The sequence below is a fragment of the Daucus carota genome, chromosome 8 (assembly GCF_001625215.2).
Source record: "Daucus carota subsp. sativus chromosome 8, DH1 v3.0, whole genome shotgun sequence".
Classification (NCBI taxonomy): domain Eukaryota; kingdom Viridiplantae; phylum Streptophyta; class Magnoliopsida; order Apiales; family Apiaceae; genus Daucus; species Daucus carota.
Window position 1 is genome coordinate 26,446,978 of NC_030388.2, and position 21,224 is coordinate 26,468,201.

A 21,224-nucleotide genomic window follows, 5' to 3' on the forward strand; every position below is an offset into this window, starting at 1 on the left:
CATTAATGTGCACTTGACCATTTGAATGAATGAAGTCCATCTTCACCTTAAAATCATTTCTTTATATCTAATGGCTTATGACTTTATTTGATTTATAATATATCATCATTTTAATATACTTTTTATATTATGATGTAAATTTTTTATTATATATCAATATTTGATCCTATTTTAATTTTTTTTTCTCATAATGTTATGATATAAATTTATTTCAGAATGATATGTTTTATTTTAACAAAATTATTATATTAGATTAATTTGACCACAAAAATATCAAGTATGATAAAAGAGAGCATCTCAAATTTCATATAGCTGACACCCAGCACAACTTCATGATATTTTATTATTTGTGTTTGTATTTGCATATTGAATTTTTATTTTTATTTTTATTTGTGTTTGTGTTTGAAAGGAAACAATGGCCTTAACAAAGGGCAAGTCTGGACCAGAAAAAGTTCCATTCAACTGTGTTCATGTGTTAATAGATGACAAGTCCTACTGTCACAATACACTGCTGCTCAAACAATTCTAACAAGCGTACAAAGGGACAAGGGACAATTGTTATGTATCTTGTGCACTGCAATCATATTTAAATCTCAAACCATCCAATAAACTTGTGTAAATTAATTATGTTACCCATAAAAGTTTGATACAAATGGAAAAATAAAAAGGAAGAGAAAAGAAGTAAATAAATAGTATTATGACGCTTCGATCTGCTTAAATAGTACACAAGATTTTCCTAAGATTGCTTCTCTGCATGGTACCACATAAACCAGGCCTGGAAAACTTCCTATTGTGTCACTATACCTAGCCATAAGCTGAAATGCACACCTTACACACGGTTGTATGCAACTGACTTGCTGAAGAGTCTTCGTATATAGGCAACCTGAAGTCCGCTGGCTAGTGCCAACAAGACGTACTCTCCAATTGAATAAACAATAACACGCCTCCGTGTGCTCTCATTAGCTACAGAAGCAGAAACCAACAAATTAATAGGCACACTGTAAACATAAAGGACAGAAAAAACAAAAGCCATGTTCCAGATCAGAGCATCAGAAAACATGGTTATGCATGCAGATTTATGCAACACAAACAAAATCATATGCACTTCCTCATATGATAAATCCCAGCCACTATTTGTTACATTAAATTAAGTTATTTTTAATCCACTGGTGTAGAACTCATCTGATATATAAGTTATTCTAGTATTTTTAAGGGTTTAAAAATGCAAGTCAAAAGTGGATAAATTCAGTACAATCTTCTCCAAATAGATGAACGTCTTGCTAAGTTTAAAATTTCAAAAACAGAGTTTATCCTTATAACTACTTTTTAAATATTTTTGAGTAAGCTATCAAACTGAAATGAGAGTAAAAATGCTTAAACAATCGATCAAGTAACATGATCAGTGGTAATAAATTTACTCCCTCCGTCCCTCTCATTTCTTTACAGTTACCATTTTGGGATGTCCCTCTCATTTCTTTACATTACCATAAATAGTAAGTTTTTTCCATCATTACACCCATTATCTTCCTCCACTATCTCATATTTAACAATAAAAACTACTATTACACTCACTACTTTCCTCCACTATCTCAAATCTATTATTAAATATTGATGGGTCCCACCACTTTACCCACTTTTCATCTAACTTTACTCATTTTTCCTACATCGTCTTGGTCTCCGTGTCCCCCTCCAATGTAAACAATTGAGGGGGACGGAGGGAGCATAGTTACCTGGTTCGCGGTACGGCCTATGGATCTGCGAACCGGTTCGCTCGTACCGGAACACGGGTCGAAGTCGACCCGGATCGGCCGGGATCGCGCTCCAATTCGTCTTTCCGGCGAACCGCGGATGCTTGCTCTGACTACACTAAAACGAGGAAGAAAGGAAGAAAATCTATTTGTGCTGTATTGTTTTGATGATCCGTAATATACATACACATGTATGTATGTATATTTGTTTGCTGATGAAGAAGATGAACTGTGAAGAAGATGAAGTGTGTACGGTGTGAATGAGACTTGTATGTGTAACTGTGCAAGTGATCAGAGACAGCTGTATCCTTCTACTCCTTTACTTTATTGTTCAACAGTCAACACATGTGCAAAGCTTAACGGTTCGCATTTAATTTTTATCATTTTTATCTAGTTTCAAAAACAAATCTTGTAATTATATTTCAAATTCAATATAATATAATAATAAAAATCCAAAAACAAAACTATTATATTAATTAATATAAAAAAGTAAACGAAATTAGTTAATGTTAATAAAATCTTAAAGTCACCGATAAATGATTCACTATCAATTAGTTGCGGGAATTTTGTTTCAATTGATTCTTATTCAATTTATGTTGATTTCAAATTATAGTTTAAATTAAAAATTTTGTTTTTGATAGTTTTGCGAAACCTTGCAAAATCACATGTGTGCATATTTCTTAATATCTTTTCTTGTATTTTATAACATATTTATATTTTTCTACCTTTATTACATATACATATAATATATATATATATATATATATATATATATATATATATATATATATATATATATTAACGGGATCCTTATATCGACCCGCGTACCCGATTCACACTTCAGCGTACCCCATTCACTTAAACTAACGTTCCACGTTCCCGAACTCGTACCGCGTACCGGATCGATCCACGATCCGTGCAACTATGGGAGGGAGTATAACACAACTAATTCGACAAGTATTTTTAGTAGTACTACTGAGAGATGCTAACTGACCATTAAACACAATCATTCAGCTGACAAGTTTCCATGGCTGTCCTAACATGTTGCCACCTTGTGTAGCGAGTGTTTTTCAACTTTTACTAGGTGAACATTATATAAGAATTTTTTTTGCCCCGAAATATAATTACCTAAAATATTGATCTCAATTTCATTCAAAGGATATAATGACTTACTGTGCCGATGACGATAATCACGTGCCCTCAAGTACCTCTGCTCCGCTGTAATTGATTCAAGTGCCTCCCTTAACTCGGCAATTTTTACGTTAATAGGGTCTAAATGTTCTGAAAACAAAAAGGGTAAAAACACTAATGAGATGATCATTTTCCTTGGGAGTTTGCCTCAGAGTATGTACAGAAACAGTGACATTAAGATCATTCATCAATGTGCAAATTGAATAAAAAAATTATATAAATGAAATGTCAATTTTGTAGAGGGCATAACTAGATAACAACATATGATTTTATAGCAACCAATACAGCCACAGATGTAAGAACTGAGTTTATACTGACACAGACCATCTTTAGCAAGGTCGTGCTCATTGGGGATATGGCCAACATGTATGTAGAAAGAGACGGTCTCTGGAGTTGAGTACGAATTGTGAAAGCAGAATTTGTACATTCCACCTCGAGGTGCCTTAAACGCAAATTTGTCTCCAGATGTACCCTTCAGTGTATGAACCGTATTACCCCCAGGAGATGTTACCTGTAAAAGACCACACAAAGGAATATGAGCACGACAAATCTGACAAAGCATTGGCTATAGGCCTATAGCCATTTAGGTTAGCATGCAGATTTTATGTGAACCGGGATTGTTTTCCCAAAAGCATTCAAAGTGATGTTTTTATGGATCTACATCTAAACGGGCGAATGAAATTCTCAATTAAACTTTAAATTCCAAAGTAGAACAGAAGTTAACTTCGGCATATAAAGTTTGAAACCAGTGTTATCTGAGGTGAATGGCTAATCAGAAGGTGAGAGATGAGGCATTGCCTTTTCTAGGATGTGCTTTCACGGTTACAAAACACAAAGATATCAAATTTAAAGGCTCGATGCCTCACCATTTTATCTGATCAAGGGCAAGCAAAAGGGGCTATTGCCTGGTAAAATCAAGGGGACAAAGCCTTGCCTCATCTTTTAACTAAACGATCAATTAATTGTGCTTTTGCCAACACTGATCTAAATATGTTGAGTATGTAAATGGCTCCCGACTGCTTGGTTTATAACATAAATATGTGTTCTAGGATTCGGGTTAATTATTTTACCTCACTTGTTTTGTTCTAATGTATCAAGTATATCACTGACAATTGTTTGGTCAAATTTAAGTCAATCGAAATTTCGAATACAAAATGAGTTTTACTTCATTAGAATTATGTAGAGTAGGCGTTAAAATAAATGCTTTCTGTTAATTCATTACGTGGATTCAACTAGGACTTGACGTGGACTTGTCCACATGGCAAAGTGATGTTAAATAAAGAGAATTAAATGAAATCAACTAATTCTTGATATTATATACACAACGCGACATATGAATAAATGCATACACGAAAAACCGATCAACACATTTTGAAAAACTTAATCTCCTTTGTACATAGTAAACATCCTTCGCACATAGTAAATATCAATCAAAGATCAATATAGGACCCATAACAGGAGAACATGGTTTATAAAAGGAACGCCTTTCAACTCAATAAGGTGATTCACTGTACATATTTTTTAAAGATTTTGATACATGTTCAAGCATATTCTCATAGGGCTTTAAGACAGTAAGATGTGGATATTATAAATATAAGATTAATCGGAGAGATTTGCATAAATAAAGGTTGAATCTGATTGGAATGGAAGATGCGTATGCAGAACCCCAAAAATCCAATGTAATGAACATATATATTAGCTGGGTCAGACTGAGTTGGCATGTATCAGTAGTACACTTGATACATTCAAATGAAACAAACGAGTCAGTTGATAATTAACATATTGGATTCATAGGGTTCTAAAGAGAGACTTCAAGATGGAATCACAAGTTTCCATTGTTTAATGATAGCACATAGTCACCCGAAAATTTACAGCCTCATAGTACTCAACACAGTCCCTATTAGTAACAGCAAAGTTGTTTACCTCAGTGAAATACATTTCACTCTACAACAAGATTAAACAGAATCTATTAAAGCATCGATTCTAATTCATAACGGAAAAGTCTAAGAAAATACAAGAAAATTGTATCAACAACAAAAATTGACACATACCCTCATCTACCACAAATAAGATAACAGAGCCCAACATGAATAATTTCAGGCAAAAAATCCTAAAAAACAAAACCTTTATACCAAAATTGTTTTCTTCTTTAACAATTCAACATAAAAGTTTTTTCCCCTCCACTTATAACATCTCAGTTCTATCAAAATCAATCCAAAAGATCATAAATTTAACCAATTAAACCACGATCAGACACAAAAAAAACCCACCCCCACAACAAAAATCCAAACTTTTCCACATTCCCCACTTAAAAATCCAAACTTTCACACAACCCCAAATCAAAAACCCATGAAAACACGGAAAGATCAAATATCAAATTAATCAGAACAAATATAAAGGCAGTAAAAGAACAGATCGGAGAGCAAAATTGACTCACAATCAAATCGATGCCGGGATGATCGGAGCCCCAAAAGATATCGTGATCAACAACAACGAAATTACCGGAGATTGTATCGCCTTCGTATAGAACGTACTCGTAAACGCACTCGACGTCGTTAACGGTGATTGATAGCGCTGATAAATCGCGAATTAAAGTGAAAAAGAGGAGAAGAAACCCTAGCACACATCTCTTCCTCTCCTCCATTGAAGTATAAAGCTATAGATACAAATACAAATAATTTGTGTGTATAGGTTATGTGTAATTGACTCGAGGTCTGTGAGTTTTGTTATGGGGTCTGAGCAGAGAGATAACGCAAAGGGAAGAGTTTAAGGCTTTGTTTGTTTGTTAAGATCACGAGGAATTACATTTCTCAATTTTTATTTTATTTTTTTTAAAATTTTATTACAAATAAACGAATTTTAACTTTGTATGTAGTTAAATAATGCAATATTTCAGAAGAACTCCTGGATTTTTATAGGTTAATTGGGGCTTTTTGTCCTTAATTTGAATAATAATTTGCAGGTTATTCAAAATGTTTTCAACCCGGTCACAAAATATATATTAAAAATAATATCAACTATAATAATACGCAAAAATTATTATAATAACAATCGAACTTGTAATCAGATTCTGCATTTATTACATATTTTTCAATATAGAATTCCTCGAACATATATTTTTATTTCATCTAGTTGATGATTTTTTTCCTTATCAAAATTTTCTGAATTTTAAATAATTTTGTAAAAACTTTTTGTATATATAAAAAGTTTTCCTTTTCTTTGAATCAATAGGTAGGCTTCTGAACAAAGATGGGACTGCTACAATTATTATGAATGTCATAACCACTTGCATGTATCTAAGGAAGATGAAAATCAAAAAGAGATAATATTAACAATATAATATTCTTTTTATATTAAACCAGATAAATATAATCAAAGATTAATGATATTATTCTACATGAATCCAGTGTGTGTGAAGATAAGCTAAAGAATGATGAAGCTAGCTAAATATTAATCTGCCTGCTCCAGTCTAAAACAACGGCAACACTAAATGAAAAACTACTATCATGATAGTATGAATCAGTGATTCACATCGAGTCACGGACTCTGCACAATGACAACCAATTGTATACGATATTGGTAAGCACTTCATATTACATTGAGTTCACAGGAGTCGACTAACACTGCTAAATCTTGAGTTCCCTGCGACTATATGTGCAAACACAACTTTCTACACCGAACAAAATATTAATGCAAAAGTAACTCTTCTCATAGCTGATGTATGTAGATGGAACTTGCACTGACATGAACTTAAAAATTTATAACGGGTAGAAACATATGACATAAAACTGGGTAAAGTACCCTTTTATTTGTTACAGACCACCGATTTAAGCTCCAGGAGACGGTTCTGAAGTTGGACAAGATAAACATGCTAAAATGAGAAAGCATCTATAGTGAATATATACAAATCCAAGTAATTGGACATAATTATTAGATTCACAACTCTTCATCAGTTTGGAGCTTGTCAACCTCCCTTGCTTCATAACTTATCTGTTTATCCAGAATAACAAGATTGGAAAAACATGTTACATCCGTGTTTGTTGAGCATGGATTTGCTACAAATAGGAAATATTTAAAACACGGAAGTTCAAACAAAATATCATATAATTTTTTTTAGTTCTGGTACTGCACTGAACTTTTCCAAACCCATCAATATCGATTAGCCTTACCCTTCCGATAAGCATCAGAGCAACGATTTAAATTTAATCTTAATGAATGTGATGCATCAGCAGGATCAACACCAATTTAAGAATTTTACAGAGGTGGTAAACTAAGTAAATCATTTATCCCAATCAATATAAAGTATAAACCTTTCTCCATGTGCCTATGACACACCATTATAATCTCAGACTAAATATATCACGGTCTTGGCCTTTCACACAGACCCAAAAGGCATAGAAAATATATATTATAGCTACACAAAGCCCTGAGTGATTTTAATAAACCCTTTGTCAAGGAATTTTTTTTCTTAGTTAATGCAAGGTATATAATGGAAGTGCATTTAATAACATATATACTTACTTCCACAGGGATATCTACTGGAAATAGGTTTATGCTTTTGGGATTAAAGCTGAAACCACTGCAAGACAACATTTGAAAAGACGAGCGAATTAGTAAGAAATATAAAGATCTCAGAATCAGATATGTTACTACAAGTAATATAAGTAAATAGTAAGTAAGTATAAATTATTTACAGTTAAACAAGTGGAATGGCGTAATTAATCAGAATGCTGTGTGTATGTTGCAATCATGCTAATTCAAACACGATTAAGAAAATTAGACAGCAGATTAAGAAAACTTAATCAGCAGAGTGTGGGGGTGATTGTACTGTCTCCGTATAAGAACAGTGCAAGTCAAAAGCATAATCACTTGAACAGGGAAACAAGTTAGGAACAACCTGCGAGATACAACTAGTTGCCACACATATGGAATAAAGAACTCTTCAGGGTGGCTCTCTTGTTCATATGTGAAACGTAACTGAGTGAACATCTGCAAGAAGAGGGTGTTTTAAGGTGGGGAAAATTTCAATGTGTCAGAAACAAATTAGTACCAGTTTAAGTTACAAATGTTTCAAAAACTGAATTGGTTCATACCTTCATTCCTTCACCTCGCCATGACCGGCAGTTTACGTTTATGACTTGAAGTACCTTCTCCACAGACCATTCACCTTCTTTATTCTGGGCATCTATACGGGCATTGAAAAAATCCAAGACCTATTCAGGTAGAAGGGTCATTGGGTTTAAACTGCAATATAGTCTAAACTAACATTACATGTAAACATGATATTTATATGGTAACACTATGCTACTATATTTTGCTTGTTTGTGTGGTGTGAGTGGGACGGGATGCACATGTAAGGAATAAACTTGATCGTCGACATACTGTAAAAATGTTCTCAATCAGTTCATTGAACCGTGGATGACTCTTGAAAGGCTGAAAAACCTCCTGCCTGTGCATAATTGCATAAACAACCTTCCGCATGAAGTTAAGTTTAGATTTGTCAGAAAGAGCAAAAAAGGTTTAGATAGATATGATAAATGAGATCACATGTTACATTTACAATAGCAGATGATACCTCAGGATTCCGGGGCAAAGCATACGTTAGAATAGCATTTAATATTTCTAGAACGATTCGTAGGAAGTCCGTATATATATGCAGTTCTGGCGACTGCAACAAATTATATCCTCAATTAGCATTTGAACATCTGAATGATAATAGGAGGATACATGTAGTATGATTGACTACCGTGTCTTCTGAGATGTCATCATCTTTTAGTTCACCATTGCTCAAGTGCATCATATTGTTTTTCAACTCAGCTAATTTGGAGTACCTGAATTGTTTGACCACATGAAAGCTAAAAAGTTAAATGGATAGCAAAATTGTAAGCCATGATCAGAGCTGACACTTTGTAATTTGCAAATGAACTATACAATTTTCAAAAATATCAACAAAGACAATAATGAGTTGCTTACTTTCGTGATAGCATATAAAAAAGGCTAACCAATCGCTGAGATGCAAAAGCACTCAGGCGATGCACATGAGGTGCCATGTTTGCCAGAGTGGCAAGACAATTTGTATGGAGATATACATCCTGTTTAAATTGAAAGTGTTAGAACATATCAATGAGATTGTGAAAACTGCTGGTAGCAAATTTACTTCTTTTAATCAAATTGTACAATATGTTGCGTAGAATCTTTATGAATACTTCTATTGTAATCGCACATATTAAGTGAAGGAACCTACTTTTAATGCTGGGCGTTTGCGGATCTTCTGGCGAGGGATGGAGGGGGTGAGGCTTTTGTTGGGTATTTAAACTGAGAGGCCATGTGCTTCCTAATATTTAACCATATGCAAACTTTGCTAGGTGCTTATATCTAGGGCTTAGATATTAAAAAACCCGACTCATATACAGTACTTTCTGTTGATGGACACGCATGGATAAAGATTAGATGACTTCAAGTTCATTAAAGTGTTCAAAACCTCGTTCATTGTCCATACACTGGTTTAATTTTAGATTATATAATAATCTGCAACACCCACTTTTAGTTAGCACACCCACAACAAACTCAAGAGGTCCGTGCAGGGCTATAATATTGGTCTACAATTCACTTTCAAGTACTTAATAAATTGTTTCCAAATTGTTTCCATGCATGTCCAGGTATTATCATGTAATTTTATTATTACATAATGTGTCAGATGAGGCAATTATGATAGATAACAAGTACCAGGTCCCGAGTTATCTGCAACGCATATATACATCAATTTATTAATAGTTTAAGACATGCCACTATGTCAAAAGTATTGGAAATCACAGTTTTACACAAATTACAAGTAATTTTTTCCAATACACTTGAAGATAAACTAATTAACAATCACCGAAAATTATGCAAGCACATTGATGAAATCTGAAAATGATGAGTTATGAAATATATGGACTCAGTCTCTTACATCTCACACAAAGCAAACAAGGCATCATACCCGCAACATAGATAGGTTGTACTTGACAGTCCTTATGAGAATTATGACCATGAGGGAACCAAGTGATATCTGATGAAGAATGCGCTCTTCATACCATGGAACATTAGGTAGAATCTGACCCAAAAAATAATTATTAGGTAGAATCCTTGATAGTTTAATACAAGCTAGCAGAAATTATCCTCACCAATTTGTGAATGCTGGCGCTGAAAGTGGAGTCCTGACTGAGTATAAGAAGGATGATTAGCACCATATAAATTTGATTGGATGACCTTTTTGAAGCATTATACAGCGTTTCCAGCAAAGGCATTAACTGTTAAAAATCATTGAAGCAACAGATAAATTACTTCTGAATGCCGTGACGTAACATAGGTAGTAAACATTCGATGGTAACTGGTAAGTAGTAACATAACGGATGTGCCATACAGCAATAGGCTGAAAAAGGAACAATAGACAATTTATGTTAAGCAAGTTGATGGACTATGATGCCAAAATTAATAGTGGACGAGAAGACTTTTTCGAGGGGACTGGTTCATAACTCTGCTTCACTTGATGTTAAGAATGTATCTTAATTACATTTCCAATACATAATGTATATAGGAAAAGCAAAGAAATAGCTGTTTCAAGTGCATGAGACGAAGTCCAGAGTTTATGTATATTGCAAATAAGCACAAACGAGATGCAGTTTTTATTAGTTATTGATGCACTCTACCAGAAACTCATCACATGATATAATAGATCCTGTCTTCTTTGTGTTCTTGTAGGTACAGTACTGAGTTTACTTTGTACTCAAGAAACACTTGTCTAAGAGAAGGTTAAAAAAACAGTTGTATCATACCAATGTATCCAGATCTGTTCGCACCAAGACATACTCCAGAAAGTCTGCATTTTCATAAAGTAGTGAGTAAAGCAGTAAAATAGCAACTTCATCAGCCAGAGACCTGAAACAGTTTAACTTGTAATATTCAGCTCCAGAAAGTACACCATGTCAATGAAACCACCTACTGATTATAAATGGATATATGGCTTCTTGAGAAAATGTAGTAAAGAAAAGAGAACCAAATGACGTTTAATACAAATTTCTACTATGCTAAGAGCTAAGTCAGGCAAGAGGAAGCGCCACTATGGGACGATACAGGCATAGAGATCCCATGCATAAAGAAGATGCAGCACTGAGCACCCATGATGTTAAAGTGAAACTTTGTTTTAGACAAATGGATAGACATCTTTAAAGGACTCTTTTATGAAACTATGACCATCGTAGAACAGCCATCAGTAGGTATACGCCATAAATTCCAATAATATGCTTGGAAAGTAAGCTCTTGTACTGCTCTACGTTAGGGCTTGTACAATCCTTGGATTGGTTATAAACGGTTACACGGGTTAAACCATGGCTCCATGAATGGTTTCCTAATGTATTTTAATGTTATCTTAGATTCTGTCATAACCTTTCTGCAATTCAGCGTTGCTTTGCAAAAAATTTCCCCATCACAAGTGAAACTCAATACAACTATACCACATAAAACAGTTCATTTGACACTGAAAATCAACTCAGAAACTTCAACTTTAAAAGTTTTCTATGTGTATTCCCACACATGGTCGCCCCTTGAACCAACTTAACAATGGCCTAGATTCTAGTAATTGGGTCTGGTGTAGTATTATTTTTAGCAAACAACAAATAATTTATTAAAATGCTAACAGTAAAGATTATCAACAAAATATGTTTTAGACTACTACTGCTGCATTTGTTGAAATTAGACAAATTGTAACAATGAATCTGTTTCCTAATTTAAAGGCTGAACATTTTGTCCTTGTATTACTGGCAGGGCCCGGGAGTGAGTGATGCCTTATGCTTTAAGGTGCCACAAATAAACAGAAAATGTGACAATAAAACACTTACGTGCCAAGAGTGTCAAATAGAGAGGCAAAAGGTAATCTCACAAGTGAACCACTGACTGCATTGCCCACTAAATTCACACGGTCAACTGCAAGCAGACAAATGGGTGTCTCACCACATAAGAACATCTTATGGATTATGTAAGAATATGTTAATCTGACTCTTCTGTTACCCGTGTCCGACACTTGGACAATCGGACACGACACTTATTCCGTGTCGGATCTTTTGACTGAAATGTGGACACTTTGACCAACGTCAAGATCACATATAAGATGAATTTATAATGCAAACCAAAAAAAAAAAGAGCAGAAAGAAGGAAGAAAAAATAAAAAAGCAAGAAGAGGAGATCCTTAATTTACAAATGTTTTTATAATATTGGGTTTGATCTGAATTTGATTGTTACTTTTTGTTAAAGTATCTACCTACCATGCTTGTATATTGATGTATTATGTCATGTCCATGTACCCTGTAAGAAAATAGGACAAGGTCTCCGTGTCCTCGATTTTCAGATTTTACGAGTCCGACACTTGGATATGTGTCGTGTCCGACACTTCATATGTGAGTAAGTATTTGCAGGATAGAGGTCTCACATTCGACATCCTTGGCATTTGCTAAGGCTTTGCAATAAGGGTTTTCCGATAAATATGTATCTTCTTTCAGGAGAGAATCTGAAGTAGCTGTACCAACACTCGTATCCTTCTCATGCTTCAGCACAAAACATTTGCGGTAGTGGATAAGAGTGAGTAGAATATTAAGACTGCTTTCAGCCAATGGATTTCTGGAGGCTTCTTTAGTTGAACTGACGAGATATGTTAATGGCAACAACATAAAATTTGCTGCACACAAAATATAGTAGCTAAGCTTTTAATAGAAACTTCTTTAAATTGCAAATGTTTGCTATGAAAAGGAACAATGGCATGGTGAATAAAAATTGTAGCTACAGATAAAATGACATATTTTTTAATTCTGGATAAAAATAGGTGCAAAACCCAGAGAACACTGATATAACAATGATGCTACCAAGCATAATGGAGACAATATTCACCATACATACTGAAGCTACTATGGAATCAAGAAACACGAGAAAATATGAAAAAGGATCTTGACAGTTAATAGGCCACTAAATTTACATCAAAAACTGCATTTTATAGAGAGAATAATCATGCCAAAAGAAGTGAAGATAGAGATGCTGAACCCAAATTATCAAAGTTTGCGTAATTTAGAATACCATACCAGCAGCAGAACCAACTCTCTTCAGAACACCAGGCCGATCTTCTGAAAATATAGCATAAGATACAATTTCCACAGGAAATTGGGGCTGTGTGATATAATTAAGTAGTAGCTTGCTAACTACCAAGGCGACTGTACTGCTTTCCTGCATAAAGGAAATTTTTTCAGATTTTTTGTGCCAACTAAAATCATTTATATATAAACATAATATCTGAAAAAGATTCAGATATAATATGTAAACTTCTTACACATAACCTGAGATATTGCAGCATCAATAAATGGGTGGACATCACTTGGTCCTGGTGATGGTCCTGAAAGCAACTGAGTAGACATGGCAACAAGCATGAAGTCAAGCAGCCCGTGGTGCAGAAGACATGTGTTGGGGCTTGGAGATCAAAACATACAAGATCAGGAAAAATACATTTTCAAAGATTGTTGTGAAGTAACATACTAGTTACTGAAAAATTGAATAATTGTGGCATACCTCACGTCTACTTGACCAATATAAGTAAGAATGCTATGCATAACAAAGTATTCAATGCTTTGATCTGTAAATAGTTCAAAGAAAAAAAAATATTAAGTTATGCACAAGAATCTTCTTAGAAACTGTATTTATTCATAGTCCACAGCCCCTGTGAAATAACAAATTAATTATCTGCTTTAATGGAATCATGGAAAGTGATCAATCTCTGCTTCCCCATGACCAAAAGCATAATGAAAACATTGCATAAGCTGTAACACTAAGTAACGTAATACTTTTTAATGACAGATTTTAAAAAAACAAAAAAATCTTGGAGGTTTGGAGTCAAAACATTATTTGCTCTAGTTTTTCTTGCATGCTATCCACCATATTGTATTCTACAAGCTATGATATTTGATGCATTATTAATCCCTAATATCAAGTTAAAAACAGCATTTCGGCTGTAAAAGGTAACTTGAAAAAGTAACAATTACAATTAGAGGAAAGAACTTTTATATGCTATCCTAGTCCACACATGATATTTTTGTTAACTTTCTACTCCATATAGCCATGAGCAGTCGTTATCTCAGGTACAGATGTCAAGCCTTCACAAAGGCAAAGGAGGTGCTGATCACGTAAAATGTCGGTAACACAGTTCCTTGAAGCTTGATCAACATTCAACAGTGATGTAATGTTTACAACTAACTCAAATAAAATTATGTACCTGATAAGAAGTTGTTCGGTAGTTCCTCGCTCTCATTTAAGGAGAGGTATAACTCTTCGAAGGTATCGCTTTTGGCATCTTCAATTAAGTACTTTAGAAACACTGATGAGATGTACATTGCATTAATAGCTTTCGTAGAAGCTGAAGACAACACCCTGGAATCAGAAATTAATTCTTGCAAACACCAAGCTAGGTGTATCAAAATCTTTGCTAGGTGCCTTGTGGAACAATTGTTCTGTTCTGCACAATTGAAATGTATTAAATAAGAAATATATATGTACAGTTATATATATGGAAAAAAGGGACACAAAGATTCACACACTTGCTGTTGCTTATAGGTTTAACTAGACAGATTTCAAGCCCGATAAGGTATTAAAAGATGTTGCTTTTTCCATGAGCAAAGAAGCTGAAGTTCATTTCCTTGATAAGTGAAATACTTTACATCAGAACATCATAAAACTTGCACATATACAGATTATAGACATTGCAATTATTTAAATATGTCATACAATTATCCTGTACATAGTAATAATCCCACATAAGAGTACATATTAAGATTCTAAGAAGCAATAAACATTCAGTCAGTGACACCCAGACCAGAAGTAACGACGAGAACAAGGAATTGATTTAATTAATTATATTATTGAATATGTAGATAAATAGAACATTACATCCTTCATAGAACCCTATAGGGGTCCCAGGCCCCTCCTCATGTAGCAGCTGTATAGTGTATAGATTTGAAAGATTGGTATATTATGTCAAAGTAGGTTAAACGGGGACCAAGAGGGTAGAAATTCCATCTTTTTTCCCTTATTTGTAATTTATTCAGGATAATCGTTTACATCTGTACCAAAACACATTAAAAAGGAAAAAAGAATGTTCACATCTTTTGAAAGCTCAAGAGCTAAAAGTTCCTCCAAAAATTAAGAATATTCTATGGAGGGAAGCTGCGGGTTGTTTACCAATGAGCATCTTAGTTCTTAAATAAAGGTATGTGCAGGTTGATTTGGGTTGTCCGAGATGCCTTAAAAAAGAGCATCATGCCTTAGGGAGGTGTAGCTTTGTATCTCAGTATTGGGATTTTCAGGACGTATGCTTGGGATGAAGGTTAGTTGACCTATATAAATTGGCTAGGACAAGCATTTTTAAGATTCGGTAAAGATGTAGTGGCAAGAATGGGCGTCCTCTGCTGGGAAATTTAGAGAACAAGCAATGATTATGCTTAAAGCACAAAGGTTTGTCAGCGTATGAAGGGGTGAGCTTAGCAAAATACACTCCTGATCATTGGCTAAAAGCTCATATAAATTTAACCTCACTTCATAATGTGGAGGTGGAAGAGAAACTTTGGCAATCCTTTGAGAAACACGATTGAGATTGTTGAAATATATCATAAGATCCATTTGGGGCTTTTCTCTAACACCTTAAGGTTTTAGATGGACTGGTTCTTAACATGGTATCAGAGCTCAGGACCACGGGAGACCCGGAACATGGGCTTCCTGGTAAGCTCTTCTTCCAACACCTTGAGGTTTTAGGAGAATTGGTCACTTAGCAGAGATCAATGTTGCTGCCTCCATTTTCTACGACGAGGGATGGTATGGGTGGGGCTAGGTGGCAAGAAGTTCCTCTTGGAAGGTGCCTGAGGCTCGTAATGGTTCCACAGCTGGTAGAGTGAGACTGATGGAGGCTGAAGTAATAGGTTTAAAGGAAGTCTGGAGTTGAAGGTCAGTTTCAATCGTTTATGCATGGTCGAAAGTGATTGTTTACAGGTGGTTAAAGGAGGGTCTACTTTATTCTTTGATTCTGGTTTCTTGATCAGAGAACAGAGACTATCAAGGTCTTCTAGCTCAAATGGGTTAAATTTCCACTTGATTTGTTAAGCGATTCGGGGCCAAGTTAGCTCATGCTTTAGCATGAACATCTGGTTCTTATGCTCGTTCTTTTTTGTGGGGGATGACTTACCCCCGCTTCTATTTTCTATTACCCAAGCTAATTTGATTTAGTGACGAAGAGAATAATGTATGGAATTATAGTTTAACTTTGGAGATAACAACAGTTTGCTCTTACAAACAATACAGGCATCCAATGCAATTTTCAAGTGTAACTACACCTTAGATAATCTAACTTCACAACACAACTTTAATTAGTATGTAGTTTTATACTCAAAAACTTCAATAAATGCTAACATATTTGAGAATATAAGTACCTGAATAAGCATTTTTATCAGCTAAATTGTTTTAGAGATGAGGAAAACGACTAAAATTGCATCAAAATTCGCAATTTTAATTTAAATTTAGCGAAACAACTATAATTACACGACGTAAAAAGCACTTTAATTACTAAATTATTGAAAATGAGCAGACAGCTATACACTAGCAAAATGTGAGCAAACTAACAAATAAAAACACGAATTTCACGGAGCGAAACAAGAATTGAACTAACCGAATACTTGGCAAGCTTGTTGAACACGATTCGACGGCCAATGAAGATCAATCGGAAGCTCGAGCAATTTGTTCCAGTAATCAGAGGTGATCGGCAACGATATCTCGCCGACAAATCTTCCGATCAAATACTCCGCCGTGTCCGGCGGCTGCGCACCGCTCCGGCGCGGCGAGGATGGCACAACTCCCATATTTCACCAATTTCACACACTAGTGCGTGTTAGTATGTGTATAATTGTGTGTAATTATGTAATATTATGAGTGTGTGCATAAAATTAAGCGATCTGAATGGCAATGCGATCAGATTTGAAGGTGAATCAGGGAAATTACAATGTGTTTGTGTGTATATGTGTATGTATAGATAGAAGGTGTAAGTTTTGAACACTTCGTTCATTCATCAGCATTGTTGTCCGGGGATGATGATGACAAGCTAACTGAGGGAAACATTTTTTGGTTTGACAAAAATGCCCCTCCAGTTTTTTTAAATTGTTTATTTTGTAGTAGTAGTTGCCATGTTTTTTTTTCTCACGCTTCTCCCGACTTAAATATAAGAGTATAAAAAAAAATATATAAGAGTATTTAAAAAAAAAAAAGTAGAAAGTTGGTGGAAGATAATTTATCTACGAAGACAAAATAAATATATATATATATAAGTGACACTCTAGGGAGGGCTCCTTACATAGAGTTACATAGCACACTCCAATCTGAACCATTGATCTCATTAAAAAAAATACACGGTCAAGATTAAAAGATATTATTCTATAATTTAAAACACAATTACAACCCTCCAGAGAATACACACGGTGATACACACATACACACGAAGCTCTCGAGATTAAAGATCGAAGAAGCAACTTCACAAGAACAAATCAAGCTTGCTGCAAAAGCAAATCGAAGCTTTGAAGGTCAAAATCGAAGATATCCGCAGGTAATCCATGTATTTTTCGTTCTATAAATTAGGGTTCTAAGATGAAGCATTCAGATTCGTGTTTTATTAAAGATATTTATGAGATACATACCTTATTTTCGTTATTTCTAGTCGACTGAAAAGAGAAATCATAATTACAATTTACAAGATGCTAAGATGAAGAGGTATGAGAAGAAATCTTTTTTTTTTTTATGTTTTTTGTATTATTTGTGTTCCGTAATAGAATATATCTAATTTTGTGTGTATCATGTATATTTTTTGATTCTAACAAGAATCTTTTTCTATTGTGGAATCATGATTAATTACATTGTAGAATATATTAATAATTTATTATATTATTTACATATATTCTGCTGTAGAGTATATGTGGCTTATATGGTTGAGATGGTTCTTTAGTAGAATAAAGTATTAGTATATTTTAGCTTTTTTAAATAATTTTTCTGTAGTTTATGATTCTGTAATAGAATATATATGATTTTCAGTATTTTGTTTTGTATAGCGGAAATGACATTCCTCCTGTTGTTTATGTAGAAGCATAAAGTTTTGTTTTATAGAATTTTGGTGTAGTTTTATGATTCCATAGTAGGATAAATCAGATTTCTTCGGTGTTGTTTAAGTATTTTATGCTCAATATTGGAGTAATATTGGATCTAATTCTAGTGTTGTTTATGTTCTTTTTTTGTTATGTATTCTCTAGTAGAAGTATACATTAGAAGTTCAATTTAGAATTTGGTGTAATAATTATGTGATAATATGAATTTGAGTTGTTTTTATGTTAGTTTTACTCAAAAATTTCTTATGACTGTTGATGATAATAGTTAATAAAGGATAAGTCATTTTACCTCCTTGTTAATTTGTGAATTTATGAGATTGTAAGCCCTGTAGCTGGCTAATGGATTTAGTTTAAGTGATTTAATTATATAAAATTCTTTTTCAATTTTACATCATATGTAATATGAACACAACATGAATTTATATAAATGTGTTGGTATTTACATATACAACGTCATGGTTTAGACCAACCTCTTTACAAGTTCTACATTTACAATTGAACAAGTCCTGCCTGTGTAACTTTTTAATTCACTTGATCATGACAGGTACACACTTAAGATGGAACAAATAGAGATTCAAAAGATCATGATCGATGAAAGATACTACAAAATAGTGTGTACTGCCTTTGGAAACCTTAAAAGAGCAGCGATAGATATGTACATTCCCATAGTCAAATAATGACCAATTTTAGCATCTGCCAAAAAGCCACCAAAGAGTACAAGGATGTTAGAGTGTCCATGAAGTTTGTCACTATATTTACAGATTTTGACAAAAATGGATGCAAAAGAGGTGTAGTTAGTAACTGGGAAGCTACAAATAATAGGCTATGTGAATTTTATATGTGGGAATGGCTAAGAGAAGAAGAGCTGGTTAGTTATTGAGCTTCCATATTACATGTAACAACTTTATTTCACATGTGGCTTTACTGTATAAATATTTGGATTGTCAATAAAGCATGTTTTTATTCTTTTCAAGGACAAGTTACAGATTATTTGCAGATTAAAAATCAAAGTTTTACTTTATAGATAAATAAACAAAGTTTGAAGTGATTGCACTTATCTTATACTGCATGTCGATTTGAAAATTACAATATTTTGTGAAAAAGATTAAAAAAAGGAATTGATTTGAAATAGACTACATATTTGGAAAGATCATTTCACCATCAAGGAATAAAGAGTTAGAATACTCTTCAAAGAGTAAAACTCTGAACTCTAATGGTCTACCACACCCCAGAATATACAAGGATGATAAAAGAATCGTAATGTTATTAGTAGAAACAACTTTTGTTCACACTCAATATATATACTCTATTTATATGATTTTTATACTTGAGAATCACGAATTCCCTCCAGATGAGTTTCTTGATATTCTCTTCGGTGCAGGATTGTTGCTCAAAGTCGAAACTAAAAGGCTGAGGACAAATAGGCTCCTCATTGATGTCGTGAAGAGGTGCCAAGTATGGGAAAAAGTGCCTCATCAACTGCAAAAAAAAAAAAACAATTGTCATTACCTAAAATATGTACAAAGAAATTTAAATTTCGGGCATGAGTTTAAAATTGCAAGTGCCCTATTAATTTTCTTTAACGGGATCATTAAAGCTCTAAATACCATTAAAGAATTAAAATAACTAATATATAAGGAGACCTGTGACTGTGATACGCATGTTGAGATCAAAGATGAACATTTTTTCCAGCAAATCTAAAGCTCCAGGAGTAAAGAAATATAGATAAGAATTATTTTCTTGGATGCTGGGAAAGCTGCCTTACGTATCTTCGAGCATTACCACTTTTGAAAAACTCAAGACATGGCATCGTCAGGCAAATCTATAAGCTTTTAAACAAAAAGAGTAACATATGTTGTCACGAAAATTCAGATTGCAAGTGGAAAATCAAAAGCTTTTAAACATTTATTGAATTTCATAATCGCTAACAACAAAAATACAAGTTTGTTTATCTCTAGATTGAAGGAGATCAAGCTGATTAGTCTAAGTTTTTAAGTGTTTTGCTCTTGAGTCTGTACAGATCGAGTTATAGCCTATTTGTTATTATGTTCTAATTTAGGAGCTTGAAGTGAGTTGTTCAATATATTCCCGTCCAATTTTTGTAGGATTTGGATTAGAGCATCTAAACTCAATAAAAAGAATTACTAGAAAATGCAAATTAAAATATGACCATGCAACTGTATCTACTATTATAGTATTCTGAATTTCGTAATACTTGCATTTCTACTGACTATGCATTGCATATTGTCTGCAAGACTGCAATTCTCACCACCACCGCACTGTGTTGCATAACAGAATCCGCATAATGTGCAAAGTTGGAAGAATTTTATAGAAGTGAATGCTCTTACACAATAAGTGTGACAACATAAATACCTCATAACCACTTTAATTCAGATCATCTACGAAATTTAAAGAGAAAGGTTAATTAGTTTACCTCGACGATATTCCACAGAGTTTGACGGTAGATTAGTGGCATGGGTCTCAAAAGGCTTGCTCTCTAGCATCATTCAAACCATCATGTCAACAAATTAGATCCAGAATATCATATATGATATAGTTCTAACCGAAACCAATTAAAAAAAATTAACTATACCAGGTAAATAATTAACTAATTGAGTATTTATGATCCAGAGTAGAATCTATGATCACAACTTTGTTCTATAATAGAATCCTAAAATAAAGATATTTTGGCAATAAAAGGAACAAATTGATTACAAGCATAAAAATCAAGTAAAAAAAATTAAAACAAGAAAATAACAAATATTACACCATTCATAGATAATTTCTGCTTCTTAACTATAGCAAAAACTTTATTCTAATGCAGAACATAAAATAATTCTAATAGTGAATAGAAAATGATTATAATAAAGAACATAAAAACGATTCTTTTAGAAATATAAACATGATGCTAATGCAGAACATAAAAGTGAATATTAATGAGTAGCACTAAGAGCAAGTATTGATTGGAGAACACATTTATTCTATAATAGAATATATACAAAAACATTCACAATATATTACTAATTTGCTCTAAAATATAGACAACATTTATTCAATCGTAGAACATATGCGAAATACT

General features: G+C 33.7%; 2 protein-coding genes across 4 annotated transcripts; both read right to left on the reverse strand.

Moving 5' to 3' along the window:
* Positions 1–601: 601 nt before the first annotated feature.
* Positions 602–5,710, reverse strand: LOC108197200 (transmembrane emp24 domain-containing protein p24beta3-like). The gene is made up of 4 exons (XM_017364748.2): positions 5,377–5,710; positions 3,264–3,450; positions 2,922–3,029; positions 602–963 (listed from the first exon to the last, which is right to left on the reverse strand). The coding sequence occupies exons 1-4, from the start codon at positions 5,581–5,583 to the stop codon at positions 830–832; spliced, it is 636 nt and encodes a 211-aa protein (XP_017220237.1). The 5' UTR covers positions 5,584–5,710; the 3' UTR covers positions 602–829.
* Positions 5,711–6,679: 969 nt separating this feature from the next.
* On the reverse strand, positions 6,680–17,065 carry LOC108197248 (uncharacterized). Of its 3 annotated transcripts, none has more exons than XM_017364821.2 (18): positions 16,666–17,065; positions 14,227–14,466; positions 13,527–13,590; positions 13,298–13,427; positions 13,046–13,187; positions 12,403–12,648; positions 11,816–11,900; positions 10,754–10,856; positions 10,103–10,228; positions 9,919–10,032; positions 8,913–9,031; positions 8,686–8,770; positions 8,515–8,607; positions 8,322–8,411; positions 8,033–8,152; positions 7,837–7,928; positions 7,461–7,518; positions 6,680–6,929 (listed from the first exon to the last, which is right to left on the reverse strand). In XM_017364821.2, the coding sequence occupies exons 1-18, from the start codon at positions 16,853–16,855 to the stop codon at positions 6,876–6,878; spliced, it is 2,151 nt and encodes a 716-aa protein (XP_017220310.2). In that variant the 5' UTR covers positions 16,856–17,065; the 3' UTR covers positions 6,680–6,875. The 3 variants fall into 3 exon arrangements, with proteins under 3 accessions (XP_017220310.2, XP_063939501.1, XP_063939500.1); XM_064083431.1 differs by having other exon boundaries at positions 14,227–14,461; positions 16,666–16,804; XM_064083430.1 differs by lacking the exon at positions 11,816–11,900 and having other exon boundaries at positions 10,754–10,797; positions 16,666–16,993.
* Between the last annotated feature and the right edge of the window lie 4,159 nt (positions 17,066–21,224).

Excerpts from the sequence above, each read along its gene's own strand:
- LOC108197200 (XM_017364748.2), bottom strand. The coding sequence starts at position 5,583 with ATGGAGGAGAGGAAGAGATGTGTGCTAGGGTTTCTTCTCCTCTTTTTC. Across the intron at positions 3,451-5,376 it reads ATCCCGGCATCGATTTGATT|GTAACATCTCCTGGGGGTAA; the intron begins GTGAGTCAATTT and ends GGTCTTTTACAG. Across the intron at positions 964-2,921 it reads TGATTATCGTCATCGGCACA|CTAATGAGAGCACACGGAGG; the intron begins GTAAGTCATTAT and ends CTGCTTCTGTAG.
- LOC108197248 (XM_017364821.2), bottom strand. The coding sequence starts at position 16,855 with ATGGGAGTTGTGCCATCCTCGCCGCGCCGGAGCGGTGCGCAGCCGCCG. Across the intron at positions 8,412-8,514 it reads CTTTGCCCCGGAATCCTGAG|GTTGTTTATGCAATTATGCA; the intron begins GTATCATCTGCT and ends TTCATGCGGAAG. Across the intron at positions 8,153-8,321 it reads TGATTGAGAACATTTTTACA|GTCTTGGATTTTTTCAATGC; the intron begins GTATGTCGACGA and ends CTACCTGAATAG.